At 46.8% G+C, this 25,476-nt stretch overlaps 1 protein-coding gene and 1 long non-coding RNA gene across 2 annotated transcripts in view; one reads left to right on the top strand and one right to left on the bottom strand.

Annotated features, from left to right (window-relative positions):
- Nucleotides 1–13,467, bottom strand: part of EHBP1 (EH domain binding protein 1) — a 225,616-nt gene extending 212,149 nt beyond the window's left edge. The window contains 2 exon segments of the mRNA XM_055809787.1: nt 11,726–12,136; nt 13,197–13,467. Coding sequence (XP_055665762.1) covers nt 11,726–11,829 — 104 coding nt within the window. The 5' untranslated portion in view covers nt 11,830–12,136; nt 13,197–13,467.
- A 260-nt stretch (nt 13,468–13,727) lies between these two features.
- LOC114010798 (uncharacterized) lies at nt 13,728–15,623 on the top strand. Its single transcript, XR_008748015.1, has 2 exons — nt 13,728–13,906; nt 14,381–15,623. It is a non-coding gene; the product is annotated as an uncharacterized LOC114010798 (long non-coding RNA).
- Nucleotides 15,624–25,476: the final 9,853 nt, after the last annotated feature.

Raw genomic sequence — 25,476 nt, 5'->3', positions numbered from 1 at the left:
ATTGATTTTATATATACACATTGCATCTTGAACTGTATATTTGTACATACTATGCACAGGTGACAGACTTCTCTGTCACGTATTACCAGCTTCCAGAAATGTCTCCCCACAGTTTTTAATTCTCCTTTGCTGCCAGGGATGTTCCGTACAAGAAGCAAAGACCCCAACAATAAAACCTGTGCTAACCAGAGAGATGACGTCAGCAGAAATACGAGGCGGTTCCATGGCTGCTCTCTGAAATAATTATTTTTGCTTTGCACACGAGTTGCTTGTATTTAGGTCACTGTTTTTGTATCTCCAAACCAAGGAGAATATGCCTTGTGTACCCTGTACAGGCAGACCAGAAGACATTCAAACAGGGAGAAAAGCCTCATGTTCTGCTTCTCACTGCCCCTGCTCCCCCACGAGCTCAGCTCAGCTCACAGCCCATCCTGCCCATCCCTGAGCAACACTGAAACACAACAAGCACATATCCCACAGAAAAAGCTGCAAGGCCAACCATTTTTAAAGGCTTCCTAGAGCTGCAAGGAATAAACTAACCCCACAGGAGAAGACTCGAGGCAAACCTAACAGTCTTCTCTGAGCCTGCCTACAGCACAGCTCAGAAGGAAGAGGAGGGCAGAAAGCCCGCCCTGTGAGGCTAACGAAGCAGCAGGCTTCTGCTTTTCTGGGCCTTAATGGGGTTTTGTCAGCCGTAAGAGATACTGACAGTCCTCACAATCAAGTGGACACATAAAGAAGTAGGGTAAATTGTAGCTTATTTTTATGACAGACACTGCAGCCCTAGAGCATCGCTGCAGCTAGTGCTCACAGCTCAATACAATGCCATGTACCCTCACATTCCAGAAAACCAAGTGGTGTGACCTTCCCAAGCACAAGGTGGATTCAGTCCATCAGGAATTCACAACCACTTGTGAATCAAGTGGACATAAACAAGTAGGGTAAATTGTAGCTTTCCTATACTCAAGAGTAGCTCAAGATTATTTTCTTTTTTTAAACTACAGTTTGACTATCATTAATTGCACATCTCACAAGTACACTCCTTTCACCAGCTGTTGCTAAAAGTGGTATTATTTTTCCCTTACAGTACATGCTCTACTTCCCTAAGAACAAATTTGTCTGAAATAAATTTATTTATTTACTGAAGTCAGCTTCCCCCCCCCCGCCAGGAGGAAGCAGACTTAGTGCACTGTAAATACTTTATTAGCGTCCACTCCAGACAAGAAGACTGAAACTATACGCAAAAGTTTCCATATTCCTGTTTCCTGGTACAGCAGTAGGAAAGGAGACGAGGGACTCCCTGCCATCTGCGGTGGTACTACATCAACATTAGCCATGCTACCAGCAGTACTGAAGTTACTGATGATGGGCAAGACTAACGTCAAGTGCCAGGACCAGGTAACTCACAGACTGAAAGCACAGATAACAAGCCTGGTTTCACTGCCATTTTCCCTTGTGATGCAGCCTCTCCCGAGGCAGCTAGAGCAGGAGGTAGCTGCAGCAACAGATGGGGAGCAGAGAAGCCCAGAAATGTATCTAGCAGCTCCCTGCTCCAAAAATATACTCACACAAAGGGCCGTGTGGAAGCACAAACTGAAACAAACCCCTAGTTCCAAGCAGAGGAAAAGAGATGCGCTGCCAGCAGCTTTCACCCTTGCAGATTCTCCAGTGTCTAATAAAGGGTAGGGTTAATGGCTTTTTACCTGCAACCAGAGACCAAGACTCTTCTATTCAGAAGCCTTTTCTCACAAAACCCATGGAAATAATAGCTGGAGGTTTCCACCCCCAAAAGCTTTGGTTGAAATTGTCTGCTGAAACTTTCCGACGCAATGCTGAAGTTGCTGGCTAGACAGAAAATTCAGACACATTTTAACATCACATGAGAGCTTCTTCCCTATGAAGCAAAGCTAAAAATAAGGGAGAAGCCCAAGGTTCAAAAACAACACAGCAAGCAAACTTATGATAACCACTGATGGCATGGCCCTGTAAACCACAGGTCATGTACCCAGAGAAAAGGGCTGTCACATCTCTCTGGACAAATGACAGCAACACTGGTGTGGTGGTACAACAGGCTTTGACAAGGCAGTGTGGTGCAGCAGGCTGCCACAGGTAGCTGACGGCACGCCAGGGGCAGTCCCCTTGCACCACCCTTTACCAAGCTCTCCGTATTACCGTATTCCGGCACTCCCGTGGCACAGCTGCTAGCTTCCAGCTGGCAGGGCTTTACCCAAGCAAAGAGGGAAGAAGTGTGGGGGCAGAAAAGAAGAGTTGCCTTTCCCTGCACACACACCACCACCCCCAACTCTACTGGACAGCCTTACAGCCATGGGCTAAAGGAGGCATCATGTCTCAGGCACTAGATGTTTGCAGTTCTAGCAATATGGGTGATCACACTTTCTCAATCCTCTGTAAAAAAAAAATGTCACCGTTCCATCAACCACTATGAGAATTCAGGATGTTAAGATTACTCTTAGTCATCTTTCAATTCAAAACAAACAAACAAATAAAAATCAAAACCCATTCAGTATATGAAAAAAATGAATCCATGAGAAAGAAAATAATTCCTTTACTGTTTTAAGACTGTCTACCTTGGTATTCTGAAAGGGTACGCAGACACTGGAGCTCAGAGCAACCAGCTAAAGGGAGGAAAGTAAACAATTTTAGCAAGAAAATAAGAAACCAAAAGCAAAGCCTACAACCCCAAATGTCCTTTTCTACATGCACAAATCCCAAAACAGCAGGGTGAAAACATTGTCATGGGTATTTTAAAAAAGGATCTTTTTAAAAGTGCTACCAGTAAACAGGAATCATCCCATATATGCCTCAAAACCAAGAAACACTGTGCTAGATTCTTCTGCTTTTTGTGGGATGACAGGAAGTTCTGAAAAATGGGTCAGGGCTTCCCATTCTTAAAATTTTCTTACATGTCAAAGATAAAGGAATGCAAGGGGAGGTTTTATGAATATTCACTTGCTCAACTTAAGAGACACTTATTCCGGGTACCCTATGCAGCTAAGATCTGCACTTGAACAGAAAAAGGAGTTCCAAAATCTTGTTCTCTTTAAAATTTTTCATAGCTCTATGCAACTATTGCTCCGGTTACCTACAGGAAGAGACAAACCACTAATCAGTTTTCCAAGAGTCAGTAGGTACAATCAGAAGAAAAATACAGCCAAGCAGTTCAGAGCAGCCAAACAGACTCACGCACCTGCTAACATGGCCACCAGCACTGTGACTCCAGAGCTATAATCATGTCAGGGGCTACCAGCTCCTGTCAAGGTTAAGTCCTCTGCTAATAAACCACGGATAAGTCAGCAACAGGTTGGTTAGGAAATTTACAAGCTGCCAAGTTAGATGCTTGCTGGAGAAGTGAATTAAGGTGTTTTGACAGCTCTTCCTGTTCTTTTAAATCTTCTCCTATGTACTGCCATAAACAAAGAGATTCAGAATTTACTTAATGAGCAGTCACTGAAAGTAAAGGAAGTTCACAGTGCATGCTGAGTGGCAGGGTACAATGCGCTGCCAACTGCATTCAATGGTCCAGATTCTCCAATTACTTCATTTAATATGGCTTTTGATATTAACAGTACTGGCTATGCAAATACTCTTCCCAAGCACAGCTGTGGCGGGAGAGTCAGTTTATGACACTGGATTTAAAAGCACAGGCATTAGTGCATTAGTCTTAGCCCTGAAGAAAGTTCAGGACAGCTATCATCTTAGGGCATCAGGCAGCAGTATACCTAATGGAAAGCGCAGAGCTGACTGAGCCTTTGGTCTGCCTGGCCTAGGAGAAAGGTGCTGGGGCTTGTCGCAGCAGGTGGAGATGAACATATGCTCCCAGCAAAGCTGCACACCCACCAAAACATGCATCTCCCACCACAACAGCCAATGTCACCCATCCAGCAGCCCCAGAGACCTCCGACCCGTCAGACAGCAGCAGGGAAGCAAACATTACTTCTTGGGTAAAGAAAGAGGAGGCAGTGAACATGGAGGGTGACCGGTCACTACAGGTGCTTGTGGAAATGGCTCCACGGAAATGAGTGGTAGTAATGTGGGCCACAGTAATATGGGAGTCAAAACTGATGTGACACAGTAAGAGCCTTAAAATGCCCCCAAGTGTTTCAATTCAGTTGTCCCCAGAACTAGAAGTTATTTTACCCTTGTCATGTTCGGGCAGCACCAAAGTAGTTTTGAAAAACAGATTTATCAAAAAAAAAGACTGGATCTGCTAGTGTGCTGTTAGGCTCTCATACAGCAGCTCACCCAAAACAAAGCCCACAGAACGACTGCAGGAGACTTAGTGGGCACATGCAATAAAACCCAAAACCAGTTTGTGCAGAAATAAATACACAGAGCCACAGAGATCACAGTTCAGCAGCTGCAGACAGTTAAGCAGCTGCAGAGTCTGACCATAGCTTTGGAATAATCCTCAAGAAAGTCTCCTTAAATAACAGTAAAATAGAAATAAAAAAGAAACCCCATTAATGACTCTCCACTACAAAGAGAACCTCAACAAGCAAACAAGAATTACTTTTGGATCACTCATCTTTACAGGTTTGCAGGCAGCTGGAAACAATAGTTCTGAGGGCCTGCACTTCTGATTCATCTCCAAAGCTTGTGTGCTCAGAAGCCCTGCAGTGACAGCACAGGGCACTTACTCAGGATCCAGGTGATTTAGCTGAAGCACTTCAAGATGCTCTTGCCTACAGCTGTGTCTCATCTCACCCCCCTGGCAGGTCTCCCTCCCCACCGCATCTGCTCCTCACACTCACTTTACAGATCTGAACCGAAGTTGATGACGGTTAACTCCGACACACCGGGCAGCTTTACTGTCATCCTGCCTCTGCTTCAGGGCAGAAGACTGCTGCTAAGGGACAGTGACATCTCAGCTCCACTCCTGAATCCAGAAAGCCTCATGAGCCAGAGCCTTAGACAACAGCAGTGTTAGTTATGGTTCTGCTAATTTTAGCTCATGCTTAACCCACAGCTCCCAAGTCCCTGCAATGCCTTTCCAGGTGCCAAAAGCCACAACTACCCTATACCTCAACTGCCAAAGCATACAGCTTCCCAGCTGAGAGGCTCTGATGCGCCTACATAAACTGCATGCTGCAGAAATACATTTTTCAAGTAAAGACAACAAGAGGAAGAAAACAAGGACAGCTTTATTTACCCTGTTGCCATGTGCATATCTTAAAATAAGGAACAAAAGTTCAGCTGCATAGTTCCTGTGTTTCAGAGTCCACTCCAGGACACACAGGACAGACCTGGTGCAGAGGGCAGCTCAGGAGTGTCCCGCAGCAAGGCAGCGAACAGCCTGCCAGGGCCAGCTTCTACCCCAAGGAGTAAAAGGAGGGAGAGGGGCAAGGGAAACAAACACACACTTCACACACTCCCCTCAGAGTAAACTGGGAAAGCTTTTGGAAGTAAACAAACAACTCCCCCCAGTCTGTATTCTCAGAAAGCCACCCAAGCAGAATGCTTTTACTACGGTAACTGAAAGGTTTGTTTTACAAGAAGAGTTTCCTCAGATTTAGTCAACCTTACCAGCCTCCTCCTCCTCCTCCTCTCCTTATTCACACTAAGCTGTGAAAGGGACTTCAGCTCTCTCCAACCAATTAAAAACTAATTGAAGCAACAGACTGGCACTATACCGCCTGAGCACTCTAAGAGACTGAAGACTCAGCTCAGATGAGGCCTACACAATGTCATAATATTTCATTTAACCTCGTAACACAAAGAGCTGAAAGGAGTATTCACAGGGATCCAATCCTGCAAAAATTTCTTTATTCCAGCTCAAATCCACCGGGTCCAAAGGAACAGTATTGTACGCGTGCAACACAGTGCCTGCAGGAACAGAGCCAGGTTTTATTTATTTGTAAAGCTCTGTGAGGAAGTTACACACACACACACAGAGTTTCTCCCTCAAAAAATAAAGCCATGTTAGAACGTAAGTTAGTGGTTTTTATTTATCCAAGACGACATCCTCACCCCTTTAACTGAATGAACGACAGGCCATTAACGCAGATTTGTCTACACTTGGATATATCCTAATCTTTTCTGCTTTAGACAATTATTTTTCTTACTGCTAGAACAGTGCACTATGTCAAGGAACTGCTGGGAAGAATTCTGTCTCTCAAAGACAAACAAAATCCAGAACAAGTATTTAGGACAAACCTAAATCTTTCTACCTTACAGACACTAAGCTTCGTTCCTGCTTCTACCAATGAGGTCTTTTAGGAACTGCACACAGTTTCAAACACTCTCAAAGAGTTGCTGCAAATAGGAAATGGGTATAAGCATGCAGCACTGATGATCTGAAAAAGTCAGCAAGAAAGATTTCACATGTGCCCATACCTCTCCTACTGAAATCTCTTCACTGCACAATATGCAGCCAACAACCTTGATGAGAAACCCCGAAGCCGTGCTCCATGGAACACGGGTGAGGCTATGAAAGGGGTGAGGAGGCCAGCTTGGTAAGGTAGGGGAGGAAAGCAGCTGGTGTTAAGAAGTCCGGACTCTAGTCACCTCCTGACAGAAGCTGGGCAGGCAGCCTAAAGGAGCAGATCTACATTTCTGAAAGCAAGGATTTTCTTTCGCATACAAAAAGAAGAGAGATGCAAGGTGGCAGAGGAGAACTGCTTTTGTGTGTGGACAGTGTGTTTTAATTGACTGCAGGAAGAAAGGGACAAGACTGACCTGTAAGGCTGCTGGTGGTGATTATTTGGAAAGAATAAGTTTGACATGCCCTCAAAAAGTCCTCAGTCAAAAGTGGAAATGAAAGGAGAAGAAAATGCTGAAGTGTATTTGCAGATGGGGATTATTTGGTGTGGAATCAGAGATCTCAATGAAGAGTGTGAGGACAGAGTATAATTTAACTGAGGAGAAAGAAGCTAAAAAGCAGGAGAAATTGCACAACACTTCCCTTGCACAAGCTATACTTTTTACAGTATACCTATATGGCTAACACGCAAATGCAAATTTGATCAGAAACTCAGAAGAGCAAGCCCACAACAAAAAGCACTGTTTCAGCAAAATTTACTCAAAGAGATTCTGAAATGACCTGTAACTGTATCTCTTTCTGTTACAAGCTTCAAGGAGATCATCCTTAATAATTAAAAGCACACAGGTGCTCACAAAATCCCCTCTTAACAACCGTGCAAAGCAAGGAAATGAACCGAGCAATCTGACAGCCGACCCTGTGCAGGCAGCCCCCAAGGATTTCTACAGAACCCAGTTAACTCCAGTTTCTTTCCGTGGCCTTCAGCACTGAAGAGTTTGCTGGAAAGCGGCAACCAGAAGACAAGCAGATTGGTGCAAAGCGTGGAATCTCAAAAAGCTCATTTCTCTCCCATGCACAATGCATGCCAAATCTTAAAATTCCTGCAGCATCCAGTTATGAAACTACAATAGAAGAGAAAAACAGATGGCTAAAGCCTTTTGGAAAAAAAGATTAAGCATTATTTCATTTCCAAAAGAGGAAGATGCATATTTGAAAATACAGAACCTACTTCAGATCGTACCTAGCTGGCACAAAACTAGGCAACTTGCCTCATGGAAATGAAGCCTGTCTTCAGTTAAGGCAGCATACAAGAAAAGTTTAACCCTTTTAGAACATCATGGCTCACTGTATTTTTATGACAGATTTAAAAGCAAAGCAGTACATCTAGGAGATGACAGGTATTACAAATATTGTAACAGAAGCCACACCAAACCATACTTCTTTATCTCTACAGCAACTCCTGAATGGCAAATCCTGTAGAAAAGGCTCTTTATGTTTATTCTTTTCCAGTGTTTTTAAGCAGTTAGCACCTACGTTCAGGTGAGCAGCTTTCTTGCTCATAAAAGCCTCTAATGGACAATGACATACTAGGAACCTGACAACCTCAGCTCTGGAAGTTAGGCCACTCTGTGGAAACCAATCAGTACTACACTTGAAGTGTCTATCGAGTCCTTGACTTGCAAGGAAACATAAAAGTCATCCTAGAGTGTTCACATGTTCAGCATTAGATGCTTCAGCAGCCCTATAAAACAGCTATCACAGCTCCTGGTCCAAGTTCGGGAACCGATCTCTGGTCCAAAGGGGTATTTTCCTCCTGTGGGGCTGCTCTGCTCAGCCTGCACCCCAGACAAGCCTTGACTCAGTCCTGAGCAGAGGCCTCCAGCAGCTGAGAAGCCCCAGGGTACACAAGAGATGCATGCTGGGCTGGCAGGCTTCACACTGGATCAACAGGAGACCTGGGCTTCTCCAAACTGGCAGCTGGGACTGGCAGGAAACCCAAAGGCATCTCAAACAGCTCTAGAAACCAGTGCTCAGGCAACTGAACTGGATCCCCTGCACAAGTCACAGCCTTACACCTGCCAGCAATGCCCGGCACTGTGCTATCCATCCTATCCCACGCAGCAACAGCCTGCTCCAGGGATGCAGAACAGCAAATACAATTTTTTTTGTAGAAGCCTAATCAAAACTCATGAGACTGATTTCTGGTTTTATTCAATGGCTCTGCACTGAGGATAAGGCTAAATTAACTCTCTCCTACCATGCAGCCAGGACTGCAGCTCACTGGCAAGGCTGGGTGGAAAATCCTGTGCTGTCCCAGCTTATTCCAAGGGTAAGTGGAGGATGACACACTCCGGGCACTGCCAAGCCAGCACCTTTCAAAAAAAATCAAGCGCTTATATGATTAATGCAAAGCATGACGTTTTCACAGTAGCAGGAGTCACTAATCCATATTAAAGACCAAGGCTATAATTATTTATTTATTTTTAATGAAAGGCTCTAAAGGAACCAACTGCTCAATTTTTCAAAGGTACTGTGCAGCCACAATAATTAGGTCTGGGTCAGCAGGAGCAGCCAGAATGCCACAGAAGTGTCGCAGTGTTGTTAATTACCTGAAAATAAGGTTTTTCTAATGAAACACTGACGACACTGGGCACTCCATCACAGTCCGCCCCCTCAAAATGCACCACTGATGAAAAGCAATCACCTGAGAGTGGCTGTCTTTAAGCATTAGTAGGGACAAGAATCAGAAATTAGAGAGCAGAAAAAGCAAGGAGAGGGGAGTTTCACCTATGCTGGACAAATGCTGCTGTACTTAGAGGTAATCCTTTTAAAGTGAAGCAGCAACACTAGAGTGGTAGCAACTTCCCACACAGCCAACATAACTCCAGAAAAAAAGAGCAAGAGCTATTTTGAACACCAAGTTTAAAAAAAAAAATAAAAATAGAATCAATTCAAGTCTAGAGGAGACAAAAAGTGTAAAGCCAACCACAAATACACCAACATTGCAAACTGCACATGATCAGTTACAAGAATATTCTAAAACACAAGTCACTTTCTGAAGGGTTAGACAAATGTAAAGCGAACAGAAGATAGCAGTTCACAGACAGGCACCCAGCCTGGTTTGGTCATGCACAGTCCTTGCTCACAGACACATCCCAGTTCAAGCGTGTTTATGACTGCATTGTCATTTATTTTAAAATAAGAATGGAGCATTCTTTTCCCCCAGAAACACTGCATTGTTAAAATGCCAGTACATTAAAATAACTTACTGCTTACTACATTTTGATCAAACAAACTACAGACTACAGCACTGACCCTTAATACATATTGAGTGCTTTCAGCAAGAACAGCATATGGAGTTCATTTCTTCTGTTTTGCTTTCACATGGGCCAAACTCTGAGACAAGTTTTAAAACAGAGGAAGCAGTGATTCTGTCAGCACATGCAGAACTATCTTCTGCAGTTAAGCAAAGACTTAGCTGAAGGTTCTCAAAAATATTTATATATTTACCCTTTTGTTTCAGATAGGGGTTCCACTTTTGGCAGAAATACCATATTTTTAACTTGCACACTTAAAGAACATTTTTGTTAAGGTTCTCCTAACAAGAGGAAGCAAAATAGGAAAGCCTACAATCAAAAGACTGTGCAAGTGATGTTTTTTCCCCTATTGTTATTTTTCCTAGAATTCATCCACATTTCACCACCAGACTGTTACTTTGTCACAAGCAACACAAGCACTGATCTTGCCTATATTTAAATTCAAGAAGGTAAAATGAAGGTTCAGAAAAACCAACTTATTTTTAAGAAATTAGTTACATAGCTGAGGTTTTGAAGGCTGTTTCACTACTTCACACATAGGTGTTTTTCTAGGTGGGCACTCTAGTTTATGATTAAACAATAAGATGATTGTTTCTAAATTAACAAGATTGTTCACAAGAGAACTTTTGTGTGTGACTTTTTCTTAAATCAAGTGAAAGTTAGCTGCAGATCCAATCTGAACATTCCCCTGCAGCATTCATACTTCAGTGCTGAAGCATTCTGCAAATTCTCAAGCAAGGAGTGAATCAAAGTGAAAAGGAAAGCCAAAACGAGCTAGTTTATGCAAACAAACCATAAAAAGTAATAAACACAACTCCTGAAATGAACCTGATAAACCAAAATTACTGTGGAAAACTCTCTGGCCTGAACGAGACAGTAGATCCCATGAGATAAACACAACCACCTCTTTCAACTTTTAAAATGTTTTTACTTGGTAGCTTATTCCATGAAAGCAAGTTCAACTCCCGAAATGATTCTGTTTCTTAATAACCTTTCAGAGTGTTTTAGGCAGTGAGGATAATTTGTTAAAAAAAAAATTATTTAACCTGACAGTGTTCCTTTAAAGCAGAGCAGCGAGCAGCCTTCCAGCATATTTGACAGAGATTTCCAACTCCAAGAGATAGAATTTAAATTTGTAGAGGCAATTACTCATTACCAGTGAAAGCAGCCAATGCAAGTGCCAAACTTGCCAACAAGAAGAAAGGCCAAGTATTAGAAAGGAGGCTGCAGTTTATTACAAGGCAATCTGAAAATCTCCGTCCACGAGGTCTGGCACGTACTTTCTTCATCCCCTGACACTACAGGCTCACACTAATGTGAGGAATTACGTGAGTAACGTCAATATTCCAAACATATAAAACAGCACTTAAGTATTTGTATAATGGAGATCTTTGCCTGACTATTTAAAAGCTGCTTCTAGTCTTCCCTAGCATATTTATTTAAGCTTATTTTGCACAGGAAGGAAGATGCGCCAGACCCACACCATTAACTGTTAGCTGCTGTCTAGTCAGATCCAAAGCCATCCAACTGGACCACCTCTGCACAAAATTCCTGTCTGACTAAACAAATACCTTAAGACAGTTCCCAAGGATCTGTCTCTTCCCTCTTCCCATTAAGATGGAAAGGAACAAGGAAAAGAGGAAGGAGAGACAAGATATCTTCAGGTAAAAAGTCAAAATTGAAATGGGTATCCACCCCAGATTAAAACACCACCATCTTCACGACTGATCTCAAATGTCTTAGTCAGTGAACAACAGGTTCAGCAGATAACACCCAGCACCAAGCATTGAATTGGAAAACAGCTCTTGGGAAACATTGAAAAAAAAAACAAAACCCAAAAACCCAACAACCAAACCCACACCACTAAGTCACAGGTGACGAGGTAATCAATGCACTGTCCTCCGCACAACAACAATGACAAAGAAAATCCAAGCACAGAAGAAAATCAACAGGTCCAAGAAAGACAAGTACCCCACACAGCTGCTTCTGCAAGGGGCAGGCAAGAGAAAGTGAGGGGAGGCAAGGCCAACGCATGCAAATCAAACAACACAAAATGAGCAACATCCTTCCTATTTCAGCACCAGCGACTTACTCCACCATTTGTGCAGCAACATGAGCTACTTCTTACCATTTTTTGGTGCATTCCACCATCAGCTCCTGGTAAGAGGCCACAAACTGGAACTTGGATGCATGTTTCCCAACACGCTGTAGTCTCTTCCAAACTGAAGCCATGATGGTGAGAAATACCAATCCTCTTACACAGCAGCAACTCTGGAAACACCGATGTAGGTTTAAGAGTGCGTGTGCTTGATACTAGCAGGTTTATATACAGACACAGTAAAAACAGTGTATGAAGAACTTGATAGGATGTCTACAGCTAATATTCCGCCTCTCCCTTCTTCATGGTAAATCCCAGTCCAGCTGAATGGCTCATCACTGGCCAGGAGCAGCGTGCAATAGGAGCAGACAGGTAACTGAAAGGAAGTTCTCTCATGGAATCAGCGTTCCTCACACAGCAGATGATGTGGAAACTGCAGGGCTGGAAGAGAAATAAGACAGGGGGAGAAAGCATCAGTTAATATACTACACACCACAGCCTGCAATTGCACGTGATCTCGTACCTTTCAAACAACTACAATAAACCACACGAACATACCCCCTTCCTGCTGCCATTCCCCCCGCCAATTTAATAAATAAGAACGCTGCGGCAATTTCAGGAATGCAAACCACGAGTCTGTTTGGAAACATATCAACACGTCCTTTTATCAGCACCATCATAATTGGCAACAACAACAAAAAAGGGCAGGTCAGGGCCACACCGACTCCTTGTGCAGCATCTCCGGGAAGCAATGCAAAGTGGCTGAGGTGCTGCCAGCATGCCCCCAGAGGGAGGGACACGGGGGATGAAGACAAGTTCTTTGTCTGGATGACAAAAGGTGTAACAGTTGTTTCTCCCTCACGCACACACCTCCCGCTCCCGTTTCTCTTCCCAAAGAGAAGGAACTGCCGAGAAGGCGACGAGGGAGCGTTACTAGTGAAATGGGCGAGGAGGAGGAGGATGGAAGCGGCAGGGGCATCTCCTGAGCGCTGGCTGCCCAGGATTCCCCATCCTCCTCGCTGCATCACATTGAAATGGAAATGCCTCTCCATCCCGAGCGGAGAGACGCTCACCGGGGGGATGCAAAGGGAGAGGAGAAGCCCTGAGGGGGCTTCTCCCCCCGACGGGAGGCAGCTCTGCCGCGCCCGGCGAAAAAGCCTCTGCGCTAGCAACAGGGGGAAGCAAAAGGTGGCCGCACCTGGCGAGGAGGCGGGCTAGCAGGGCAGCAAGGCTGGCGAGCAGGCGGGCTAGCAGGGCAGCAAGGCTGGCGAGCAGGCAGCCCGGGGCGCCGGACCATGCCCCCGGCGAGCGCCGCCCCCGCGGGCTCGGAGCGCCGCGCCCCGCCTCGCCAGCCCCTGTCACCTCGGCGCCGGGCAGCGCCCCCCGCAGCCGTTGGGCTTTTAAAATTAAAACGCCAACGGCGGCGATCGGAGGGGGGGGGGTGAGGGGGGGAAGGGACGCGGGGCAGCGCGGGCGGCCCCCCACACACCGCGGCACTCACCTGCCCGCGGCTCCTGACGGGCCGGCCCCGCCGGGCAGGCGCGGCCGCTGGCACACACGGCAGGCGAGAGGCAGCGCTGCCGCTGCCCATTACCGCGGCGGCAGCGCCCCGCGGCTGTCCCCGTTCCCCTGCGAGCTCATGGCGAGCTCACCGAGCGCACGCCGCCCCTCGTCGCCCCGCCAGCCGGGCGGGCAGGCAGCGCGGGTCCCGCCGCGCCTCACGCCACCACCATCGCCCTCCCGCCGGCGCTGCGCCTCGCCTCGCCTCACCCCGGCCCGCCGCTCCGCCCGCCCCCGCCGCCCGCCCCCGCCGCGCCATTGGCCCCGCCGCGCGCCCTCCGCATCCCATTGGTCGCTGCCTCGCGTCAATCACCTGCGGGCGCAAAGGGGCGCTCCTCGCGCAGCGGAGAGGGGGAAGCAGTGAGGGAAGAGGGAGCTCGCAGGCCCTTTCCTCCCGCCCCTACTCGGTCTTTTTCCGATTGGTCGCGACGCTCGAGAAGGCGGGGCTTATGGTGAGTAGAAGCTATCCGATAGGCGAGCGCGGACGCCCGTCAGCGGGAAAGCGTCCGGCGACGCTTCCTAAAGCCGCGGGCTGTCAAGGAGGGCCGTGGTCTTGCGGAGCTGCGCCGCCGGGAAGGGCCGCCCGGGGCCGGCGGGAGGGGCGGGGGGAGCCGTGGCGGGGAGCCGTGGGCCGCGGACGCCGCCTGTCAGGTGGGCGCCGGGCGGCTGAAGGCTGAGGGACGGCGAGGGAGCGGAGCAGCGGCGGGGCAGCACAGGCCCCGGCCCGGCGGCGGCGGGGTGCTGCTGCTGGTAGGGGTGGGAGGCGGGTGGGAGCGGAACAGGGGATGAAATCACGCGGTCAGGTCGGTGGTTCTTTGCCGGTGTAACTGACGTGCTCGGTGGCTTCACCCAAGCGCTGGGGTTTGGCTGTTGTACGGGGTTTCGTGTAGAAGCAGCTGCCGGGGAGGAGGCGGCGATGCGGGGGGACCCTGCGGGCTGGGGGCTGCCCGCGCCCGAGCCCCCCACCCGCCGTGCAGCGCCGTCGCGAGGTGCCAGGAGCCGCGCCTAAGCCCTTGATGCTAGCTTCCAGCCTTCATCTAAAATCGAACTTTCCGGTTCAGAGAGACAACGCCACCCTGCTCCGTGCCCACTTGCCTTCTGAAGCCTCTCTTTACACCCCCGCAGGTGTGTTGAGTCTTAGACCCCAACGTGCTGTTTGCAACAAGTGGATCCCAGAGTCAGGATAACCTGGTGGTGTTGGATGCTGTGGCAGCTAATCCTAAACCTATCAGCCAGCCAAGTAAGAAACTAAGCCAGCTATCTAGTGGAAGTGCCAGGAAATAAAGATAATACAGTAGAGGTCTGAGAGCAGCTGTGAAATTGAAGCCTCTGGGCTTTGCAGTCCTCCTCTGTGTTCTTCCCCATAACAAACCAAACAGAACCCAAGCCCGATCCGTGGACTGGGAAGCTCCTTATCCTAGTCTTTTCCTCCTCATCCATAAGCTGCCTCTGTCAGTGCCAGTATATCGCAGAGGCTACCAGTATTCAGTGGCTGAAGGGTGAGGGGGGAAAGAATGACTGTGTGGATGGACAGCCACGGGCCTAAGCTGGACTAAGTTGCATTGGAGAGGGTGAATATTTGGGCTATTAAAAAGGTCAGCCCTTTGCTTGTAATGTGTTAGTCTTCATTCCTTTGCCTTCTCTCAAGACAGATTTACTTACCTGAGCTGCCAGAGGGCATGCAATTTCTACCCATTTGGAGCTGTCCTGGAAGAGGCAGTGATTTTCCTTCTTAAAGTGTTACACTGGAATGTAAAAGACAGTTGTACTACTCGTACAGATTTTCTGAGAAATATTGATTTTTTTTTTCCCTGAAGCTACAATTTGAAGATTTGGTACGTTTGTCTAAGATTTCTGTCCCAGTTTTGCAGCTGGTCTGCACATCACAGGGTAATTCCAACACACTTGAGGGAGACATTACTGGTTTTTTAAGTGCAGATCACCTGCTTAGGATTTAGGAAATGAAGCCAGGATTTCCAGAACACATCAGACGGAGAACACGCAGTCTGGAGCACACATATGCTTGGTTCTGACATGGAAAATACCAGACGGAAATCTGGCAGCTGTAAAGTGGATCAAACAAGGTAATCTAAAGTTCCAGTGGCCCTGAGGAGATCCTTGGTTTCTCATACCAAGGGAATGTCAAGTAGTCAGCTGTACTGATTTTTATTTCAAAAGTTGTCTTTATTCTGTATGTATTGCCAAGAGTTAATCTGTAAGCTACTCTGATTTATCTTCTGAATACCATGCAGCGTCCAGGCTAATTCCTAAGACACATTTTCGGTCAGGATTTTATTTTACTCAAACTGAGATAGACGTTTTCTGTCCTGTGGAATAAACACGAAAGGTCTGGTGGTTTGTTCAGTGACTTGTGTTTCAAACATCATTATTTATTAACATTTTCCATTTCCTTCATAGCTTTTGGATTCAAGTTACACCAGTCCTAAGAAGTACACAGCATAAGGCTGCTTTTTCTGTTGTTGCATGGGGAGGATTGTAACATAGGCAATTATCCTACAGATTATCTATTTATTTTACAGTTTTTAAGAGTCGCAACCCTTAGCTCCCACAGTTTTGGGGAAAGGTGTAGGAGATTTCAAAGGGGGCGAGCAATTACGCTGGAAAAAGAGGCAAGGTCTTCAGCTGCAGATTGGAAGCTAGAGCACACTGCAGCGTTCTCAGGTTGCTGGACAGAGTCCTAGACCAGACCAACTCAAAAAAAGCCCTTGTGATTTCTGGCAGCTCACAGGCCAAAGGAACCAATAATTGGCAAAAAGGCATTAGCAAGGGCATGGATGAAGAACCCCATACCCATTCCTCTGGTCAGAGCACTCTTGTGGATCAGCAAGGAACCCCTACGTTGAGTTCATTGTCACACTGAAAAGATCTCTTGGCTGGTCCTGCCAGCTGTAAGCCTGGTTTGTGCCAGTGATCCGGCAAAAACAATAGCCCAGCTATAGAGCATGGGTCAGGATCCAAGCCAAGATGTAGGGAGACAGTCACATTTTTATTTAATCCAATATTCTGAGCTTGATGGTGAAAACAAGCAAAGGTAGTTATACCAAAGTGCCCAATACTCACCTTTAAGGTCAATGGCTGAATGAACAACTCTCACATGACTCCCAGAAGGGTCCTCCTGATTATGAAAAAAATGATACATCATTTTATGTACAGTGTCAAAGACCTCTTCTGCAAGTGGAAAAATAGTCACGTGATGAATAGGCAGATGTCACGTTATTATTTAAAGATACATAATATGTATGATACAATCTATTTAAACCATATTCTTGTCAAAGCTCCTGCCTTGCTTGCCTAAGGAAGGACAGCTGAGGAAGTGTGTTTGTGTCTGAGTGTGCCCTCTGTGTTGTCCTGGAAATGTCATGGAGCAGGGTGCTGAGAGCTGCTCAAACTGGGAAGTTGGCAGGGCCGACCAGGGAGTCCCCAGAGCAACCTGACCCCGTTCTTCATAAGCAGCTGGTTTCACCAAGGACACCCTTACTATCCAAAAATACATGCTCATGCTCTGTGGCTCTCCTTCCCACCCCCTGGGGTGGCACTGAAACACCCAGCCTCCCTCACAATCTGCACAGAAATCCCAGTATTTACTTTCTTCTGGATTTTGACTTCGGCTCCCTGGCTTTGGCCCAATGGTGGTAGGTTGCAAGCTTCCTGGTCCAAGTAGAGGGATGATCTATGCTCTGTTTACATTATTCCCTGTTAAGCTTTGAGCTTTCTCTTATCCTTCAACGCCTCGTCATCAGCATGACTAAGGACAGGTTGTTCACCAATAAAGAAATGACCTTTGCTAGAAATAGCTATCATTATAAATCTCAGTTTCCCTGTCCTTCTGTATATGAGCCTGCAGAAATGTCACTGAGGAAATCAACTAATTGGATTATGTTGAACTTGCAAGAGCATTCAGCATTTTGAGGCAATGGGCTATGCACGTGAGGTTACGCTCATCTGCTGCGTTTTAAACTTCCTTGTATTTCTAGATCCCATCGAAAGTTTGATCGCATGTTAATGAAGGCAATGGAGAATTTGCACTGACCTCAGTAGATCTGCATAAAGTGCCATCCTCCTGGTCCCCAATACATGTCACCAGCTGATGCATGACACCATAAAATTCAGTTCTGTAACGAGTAATGCTCACTTAAGTTCTGTGGCAGCACGCTTGTCTGCTCTTTTTCTTTCTTTCTTCACATCCCAACAGTAATTAAAAATATATATATATCTCTAACAAATCACAAAAACATATGCAGCAACAAAATAATAGTTTTAATCTTCCCATCTTCTTGCATTTCTCGTTTGTTGCTGGAAAAATGCCACTCGGCTGTCTTTTCACATGATCTGATGACACTCAACAGCCATCCTGTATTGGAGGGAAAAATGTTTTGAGTATTCCCTCTACTAGATATTGGCGACAATGGGAGCGGCGGGGGGGAGGAATATGCTGTTCTATTTGAGCAGTGAAAGCTTGACTTCGAGGCTGGCAGCTGAGAAAAGGCGATTCCCACATCGCAGAATTAGATAGCTCAGCTACTATTAGCCTGTAATGAAAGCTTGTAATTTCATCAATGCTTGCAGCTGCGCTTAAGGCACTAGGCATAAAACCATCACAATTTGTTCTTGCCCTACCAGAAAAAGCAGTAGATTTTAGGGCGTGCTGCAGTGGGCTCACATTTTGTTATCACCCTGGCGCGGGCCAAGGCGGGCAGGGCCCCCGGTGCTCGCCCCCCGACCAGCCTACCTGCCAGCCCCCCCTGAACACCCTTATCCAGCGCCCGCCCCAGCAGAGAGCGGGCACACACAGGCTCTGCTGCCGAGGGCAATCTGCAGAGCCAGGGGCTGGTGAAGTCACCAGCACCTCTGTCTTCACGGGTTCTTTACCCTCCCGTTCTCCTGCTGTGGCTGGAGCCCACGCTTGCACGCGGTGAGACCCTGCTGCGCTTCAGCCCAGCAGCAAGTGCCTCCCCCCGGGCTCTGTGCCGCAGGGCACCCAAAAGGGCCATTCCCGGGGTACAGCCTCACCCCACAGCCCCTTTGCTCTCCTGCGACCGGCTTCCTTGTGCCACCCCGGGGGCACGGAGTGCTCCCGGCCCGGCCCTGTCCCTCAACCCCAAAGTCTTGTAGGCAAAGTCAAGCGGGCTGGGTCAAGAAGAGCGGATGCAAAATGTCCTCACCTGTCTCCGCTGCGTCTCCCCGCTCCTGGCTGGCTGCATGGCTGCAGTTCTTCCCCAACCGCTCAGCAGTGAGGGGCACGGTGCATTTATCTGCAGACGAGGTCAAGGACAGGAGTCACATTCCTGCGACGCAGGAGCCGCAGTGCAGCTCAGCCTGCGAGGGCGAGACAAAGGATGGGGTATTGGTGGTTGGAGACCCACATGCTATGGACAGCTTTTCCCTGTTCTCCGTTACAAAACTCTGGATTAGCACTGCTTTTTCCAGGTTTATTATCAACTTTCCTGTTAGTCAGCTTGCAACGGTCTAAATGAGTTTTGTGATTGACCTTTTGATATCCTTGAGAATTGTGTACATCTCTTAGTGGCCCCACTGTCTCTCTTCTTAAAAAGTAAAAAGAAAAAAAAAAGCAGCAGCTTGTACCATAAATAACAACTTTCGATCTTTTATCGCGCTTAGTGTCTCCTGTACCTTATCCAGTTTGTCAATACCCTTCCTGTGTGGTCTCCCTAGCCTTTTTGCAAAGTATAATTATGCTTGTATAGGACATCCTGCAGCACTAATGAGGTGAGGAATGTCTTTGTCCCTCTCTTTTTTAAAATAAACAGCACATGGTGTGGCCAGCAGGACCAGGGCAGGGATCGTCCCCCTGTACCCAGCACCTCAAATCCTGGGCCCCTCACTGCCAGGGGGACATGGAGGGGCTGGAGCATGTCCAGAGCCGGGCAGGGGCTGGGGAAGGGGCTGGGGCACAGGGCTGGGGGGGGCAGTGGGGGGAGCTGGGGGGGCTCAGCCTGGAGGGGGGGGGGGCACAAGGCTGTTGGGGGATGGCTGGGGGAGCTGGGGGGGGGCTCAGTCTAGAGAGGGGGGGCTCAGGGGGGACCTTACCACCCTACAACTGCCTGAAAGGGTGTAGCAAGGTGGGGGTTGGTCTCTTCTCCCAGATAACCCCTGATGGGATGAGAGGAAATAGCCTCGAGTTGCACCGGGGGAGGTTTAGGCTGGAGATTAGGAAAAAAATGTTCTCCAAGAGTTGTGAAGCCCTGGAACAGGCTGCCCAGGGAGGTGGTGGAGTCACCATCCCTGGGGGTATTTAAAAGACGTGCAGGTGCGGCAATAGGTTAGTGGCGGGCTTGGCAGTGCCAGATTAACAATTGGACTTGATATTTCCAACCTAAATGATTCTATGATTGTATGATTTCTTATCCAAAAATCCAGCTGTTAATTTAATTTAAGAGGCCCTTCATAAACAATGACCTTGATTCTCTGGAGCTGTTCACTTTTTCTGAATGTAATAATTTTCTACAGTTCTTTTCAACTTTAACCAGAACCTTCTTTTTTAATATATACTTTTTTCATCACCTAATTGCTTGTTACACAGACTACTACCAACACTCTGGAGACAGCTGAAAGTGAAAGGGCCAGACTTTAGACAAGACAAAGAAAAGGAGCAACCTATGGCTAGGATTTGGAAAAAACACCTCAGATAGGTATGGCAGCACAAGTGAGAAAACGAGACTCTCCACAGAGACTGAGAACAGAAAAACCCTTTCTAAGAGCTATGGAAGAAAATAAGAAATGGAGCAAGTTCAGAGGAAGACTGGCTTCCTAGCTCCCGTACGCACACCCATTCGACATGACGCTGGATATGTCCAATCTCTGATGACCCAGCTGTAGATGCTTTGTGGAGGCATCTAAGAAAACTGCACATTCAAAGCTGGAAGGTCAGGGAGTGAAGGTTGTACAGCCCATACATTTTTTTCTGCTGAGATCCTGTTCATTAGAAACTAAGTAGCTGGACATGCAATCAGAATACTGAACTGGAAAAATTTAAAGCCTTTTAACTGTATTTCTGTAACTTTGCATAAATGCCAGAGAAATCATAAAATGTAATACAGCTGTCTCTAAAGATTACGCAGGAAATTCCTCTTTGCCCAAATATAATATCATATGTCGCCTTTAAGGAGAACGCCTAGTTAACTTCGGCTCTACACCATCAGTCATCCACACAGTACATCAGTACGGAGGTACGCTTCCTCGGAGTACAGACATTAGCAACGCACAGACCATCATAGATCAAACCTGAGGCCTTCTTGGAAGCCTCTCTAGAAGCAATTACCTTGCAGATGTGATAAGACCATCTATCATGCAAACCGGTGCTCCCACCAGACTAAGATGAAATTTGTATCTTACAATTTGTACAACCAGAATCCCAAACATCATACAATAGGACATTAGTGCTTGATGAAAAGAATCTCAAAAGCGCAGAGCAGGAATATGTATATGTGGTGTGGACTTCACCCTGCAGAAGATTTATAGTTAGCCAAGTTATTGCTAACGAAAATGAGCCCCACGGACCTATCCGTGTACACGAGACATGCAAGTGGACGAGTGTTTTCAGACTTTGGTTGTGGTGTTGGGCAAGTGCAAGGTGGTGTGGAGAGAATCAGTTTTGAAAGGACAAGCAATTAATTGTGTTGTAAAACTGACAGCAAAGTTTGCTACACCAGCTTTTAAAATCTCAGCAGCCACCCAGTTTAGATAAATATCTCTAGTTATTCTGGAAACGAAACAAAAAAATCATAGCCAGGTTAGGTAATTCCAGACTCAGAAACTGCTCTTGAATATGTCCAGATTAACCCACATGGATTTACATGGTGTTGCAAGTTATTTTTAACTGAGTGTATTGCCTTAAGTTATCACTAATCTCCCTATATGCTTCTTAAACTGTATATATTAAAGTCACACTCTCAGAAAGCACGGGGACAGCTAGCTTCCAAAATTCTGTACACAGCAATGCTGTGTCCAACTTCATCCGTATAAAATGGTGCAAGTTTGCTCACTAGGTCCTCCACAGAATATGCATCACGCCACACAGAAAAGGTACTTGCAGGTGGTCCTGGTACAACAGCAAAGAGAGCATTCTGGTGCATATGCTCTGGCAGGGGCGTGGGCTGAAATCCGTCTGGTGATCAATCATTAAACATTTCTAACAAATAAACCAGCATTCCTTACAGCCCAAAATTCTGCCTACTATATACTGCTGGCAGCCCCACACTAGGAAAAAAATACGCAAATGTTGGCTAATCCATGTGGTGCTTTCACTTCCACAGAGAGCCAACCACCCCAGGCTACAGAATGGGGTGACCGTTCTTCAGCCCCCTCCAGACCTGTACAGGCTCACAGGCTGCCCTGAGGAATCCCAAAAGCACATTTTCCCATGGGGAAAAAAAAAAAAAAAAGATACATTAAACATGAAACACCTGAGGTAATAACCTAAATTCTCCGATGGTATTGATATCCAGAATAACTTAGGGAGTTGATGGTTGGAGCACAATTAGAAAAAAAAAAATAATGTTAGAGCTCATTACCAATGGGATGTAGGACTCTTTCAGCCAGACCGTGGTGGTGTTTGGGCTCCTCCAGTTTGCCCCACTTCAGAATCTCATTTTTGCTAAATTGCTGTGCAAGAGCTTGTGGAGGACAGGCAGCCTTACTGACCACGCGTCCCTGTGGCAGGCTGCCCAGCGAGTCCCCAGCTGTATGTATGTATCTCTCATCCACAGTCTTGGGAAGGGACGTGCGGACTTTTTTTTGCTGAATAGTTTTGGGAATCTTACTGACTGAAGAGTCACACATGCCTAGCAGAAATAAATGCTTTGCCAGCTTTGCAGAGGAGCAATCAAAAAAACCGAAATCTCTAGTTTGGGCTACATCCTAGCAGCAGCTAAGTGACACAGTGGTGCCTCAGGCCATCTTGAATCACTGGTTTTGAAACGAAAGATCTGGGGACATAAATGGATTTATCTTCAGAAAAAGTAGAATCCCAAAACCCCAGCAAATGTGCTTCCAAGCCAGGGCAAGTGCTGGGAACGATTCCATGGGCACACTCAGAGATGCAGCCCAATCAGCCCCATGACGCCTTCCTTTCCCCTCTGACCAGAGCCCTGGAGCTCAGCAAAGGACCTACACAACAGCAGCAAAAGGCTGGTAAAGGCATCTCAGCCTCCCTCTCCCTGGCAAAAATTCCTGTATCATCCAAGCTAGCAAAATCTGTTTTGGGAAACAACAGATATATCAGACATTCTGGCAAAGCTCAGGAGAAATGGGAGTTCAACGATGTTGAAAAGAAAACTATCAGAGAGAGATTAGTTTGTCTGACAGTCTTTCTTTATGCTTTCGGCTGATGAAGAACAAGAGCCCTTCCATGCATATTGAATCTACTTCTGGTGTGAATCAGCCTCTGTCAGCAGCGCTGCAAGTGTTGCTGGTTTAGGAAAATGGGTGATCACTGCTGGCTGGCACCTGCCCGCCACACACCTCCGCGCCAAAGTTTTCTAGCCACTAATTCTGCTGCAAGCAACACACTTCCCACTGAAGCATCACGGTTCTGAATATAGCATTCAGAACATTTCCTGCACTGTCTAGTAAAGTGTTTGCCCGAGCGGGCAGACGGTACAACCGAATAGGGGTTGGCAGGCCATGGGAACCTCAGGCTCTGGTTATGGAGGTGAAGAGGCAAGGGCGCAAGCGTTGCCTGCTACCAGGACTGGCAGTCCCAGCACATTTCACACACCACTTTGCACGGGACACAGCCTGCACTGCCAGCTCGCTGGCACCGTCTCTGTCTACATGACACAACAAAACCTGACCACTGTTTCGCCACAGCCATCCCTCAAATGCCGTGGTGCTGCAGCTTGCGCAGGAATGGTAATGCCTGAACAGATGCAGAATTACACCACAGCTGCTCTCCTGAGAGTCTCTGCTGGTATCACATGCTCAGCATCTATTCTTCTCCCAAATATGAGACATCCATGAGCTCAAAGCTCGGATATAAAGTAATGCCTAGATGTTTCAGGTTCTTTTTCTGATACTGATAAGACGCCCAACACAAATTACAGTGGTACGGATTTTGTCCCTGGCTCCTGCTATTCCATGGACCATTCTGGCAGCCCAAAGGTGGCAGCAACCCAGCTGAAACTGTGGGTTGTGTCTTCCCTGGGAGCAGGCAAAACCCAGGAGCGGTGTGTCATGACACAGATGGGGAAAAGGAAGGCACAGCTGGGGGACTGCAGTGGTCCAGGGTGGCTCGGCAGCAGGAATGTCTCTCCTGAGGCCACCCTGCAGAGCAATCCTGCTGCTTCTCTGTGCTGTGGCCCAGAAGCTCCACTCTGCCTGCAGATGTGGGTGCCCAATGCAGCAGCGACAGCTCCTAAGAGCTGGCCTGGGACAGCTGAGGGAAGGTGGAGCTGCAGGAAGAGGCCTTCCATGTCCTTCTGGTGTGTGGGAGCAGGGGGGTCCCAGCCAGGCACACTAATGACACATGTAGAGAAGCAGTTGGTTAAAGGTCTGGAAGTGGCACCCACTCCCAGCTCTGCCAAAGGTCGGTTCATGTTGCAGTTCTGTCTGCAACAAGAGCGTAACGGTGCTTACCCACCTTTAAAAGTAGGATTAAAATACTCAGGCACTTTGTGATGGACCAAGATATGCTGCAAACGGTCAATAGGAAAGAAAAGACTGGCACTCCAGGTTTTATGACTTCTAATGCAGTTCCCTTTCCAGCAGGCTAAAATCACTCTGTTGGGCAACAAACAATTGCTAGCCAAATCCTGCCATGCATTTGCATATGATCTTTTTCTGCAAATATCCAGAACATGAGTGGATTTTCTCAAGACAGTGAAGAGCATTTCTTCCCCGTGAGGGCGGCGAGGCGCTGGCCCAGGCTGCCCAGGGCAGCTGAGGGTGCCCCATCCCTGGCAGTGGCCAAGGCCAGGCTGGACGGGGCTGGGAGCAGCCTGGGCTGGGGGGAGGTGACCCTGCTCGTGGCAGGGGGCTGGAACTGGGGGGTCTTTGGGGTCCCTTCCAACCCAAACCATTCTGTGATTGCATAACAGGATTTTCTTTTGCCAGCCTTCTAGATGAGAGAACAAGCTCCAAAGCTGGTAAAACAGCTCAATTTACAGTTACGTGCCTCTATTGCTTATTTAAAGCATTGCCCAAACTACTTGTTTTCCCTAGCATGAATCTTAGAATAGCTGGACCAAGTTTAGCAAATCTTCCCACCCGAAAGATGAACCTGAAACAGTCACAAAAGTAGGGCTGGAAAGTTTGGCTAAATTATAAGGACCAAACAAAGAGGCTCTGGCATCTGGCAACTTTAATAACTGTAGATGCACTTCAGCTTGCTTGACCCACTACATCAGCAATGTTGACCTCATTGCTTACTGCAAAATCATGATGCATTCCTCAGTCCGTGGCAGCATCACCTCAGTGAGACTAAAATAAAACCCACTGAAAGGTTTTATATAGCGCCAAGGCTACAAGATCTCTAATGTAGTTTTCTTATTGGAGCAAGAGCCAAGTACAGCTTAAATTCATTAGCTAATGGCCTGTGACAATGAAGGACAAAGACAATTATTATGCATATCTCCCAGCTGATTGTTTCTGTATGAAGAAAATTCAACAAATTATTGTTCTCCTATATTCATGTACCATAAAGGATTACTATCATATCTATTTCAAAAAAATCCTATCCCTTTCAAAATGCAGACTAATGCTGGATAAATTTGATTTTTATAGACGAAAGCTTGCTGGAAAAATCTAGATTTTATTAGAGCCATGGACAATCACATTACATTTTACATGATATGAGGACTTGACTACTGAATCAGGAAATTGATCTCAGGACATTTTTTTCTCCTGAAGACTTCTCAAGTCCCTGAGCATCTCTCATGTATCTCAAACATTCATCCTTGGATATAATATCCAGAGGCATCCTCAATAGCTGTTTTTATTTATAGAGAAGTCAGAAAAGATATACAATATGGAGTCTTAAAGATGAGTGAAAGCCTCCTACCTCTCTCAGTACCAGCTGTTGGTGCATTTCTTGTACTTGAAACATGAAAAGGAACTCGGAGTAGCCATGCACCTGGAATGGTAAAAATCATTATTTCACTTTTGTTTCATTAAAAAAATTTCACTTTCCATGAAGCTTTAGTTCAGGAAAATTATCATTCTGCAAGACCTTGAGACAAGCATAA

This window comes from Falco peregrinus, chromosome 7 (genome assembly GCF_023634155.1).
Source record: "Falco peregrinus isolate bFalPer1 chromosome 7, bFalPer1.pri, whole genome shotgun sequence".
In the NCBI taxonomy this organism is placed as follows: domain Eukaryota; kingdom Metazoa; phylum Chordata; class Aves; order Falconiformes; family Falconidae; genus Falco; species Falco peregrinus.
This window is presented reverse-complemented; position numbering and strand designations above follow the sequence as displayed.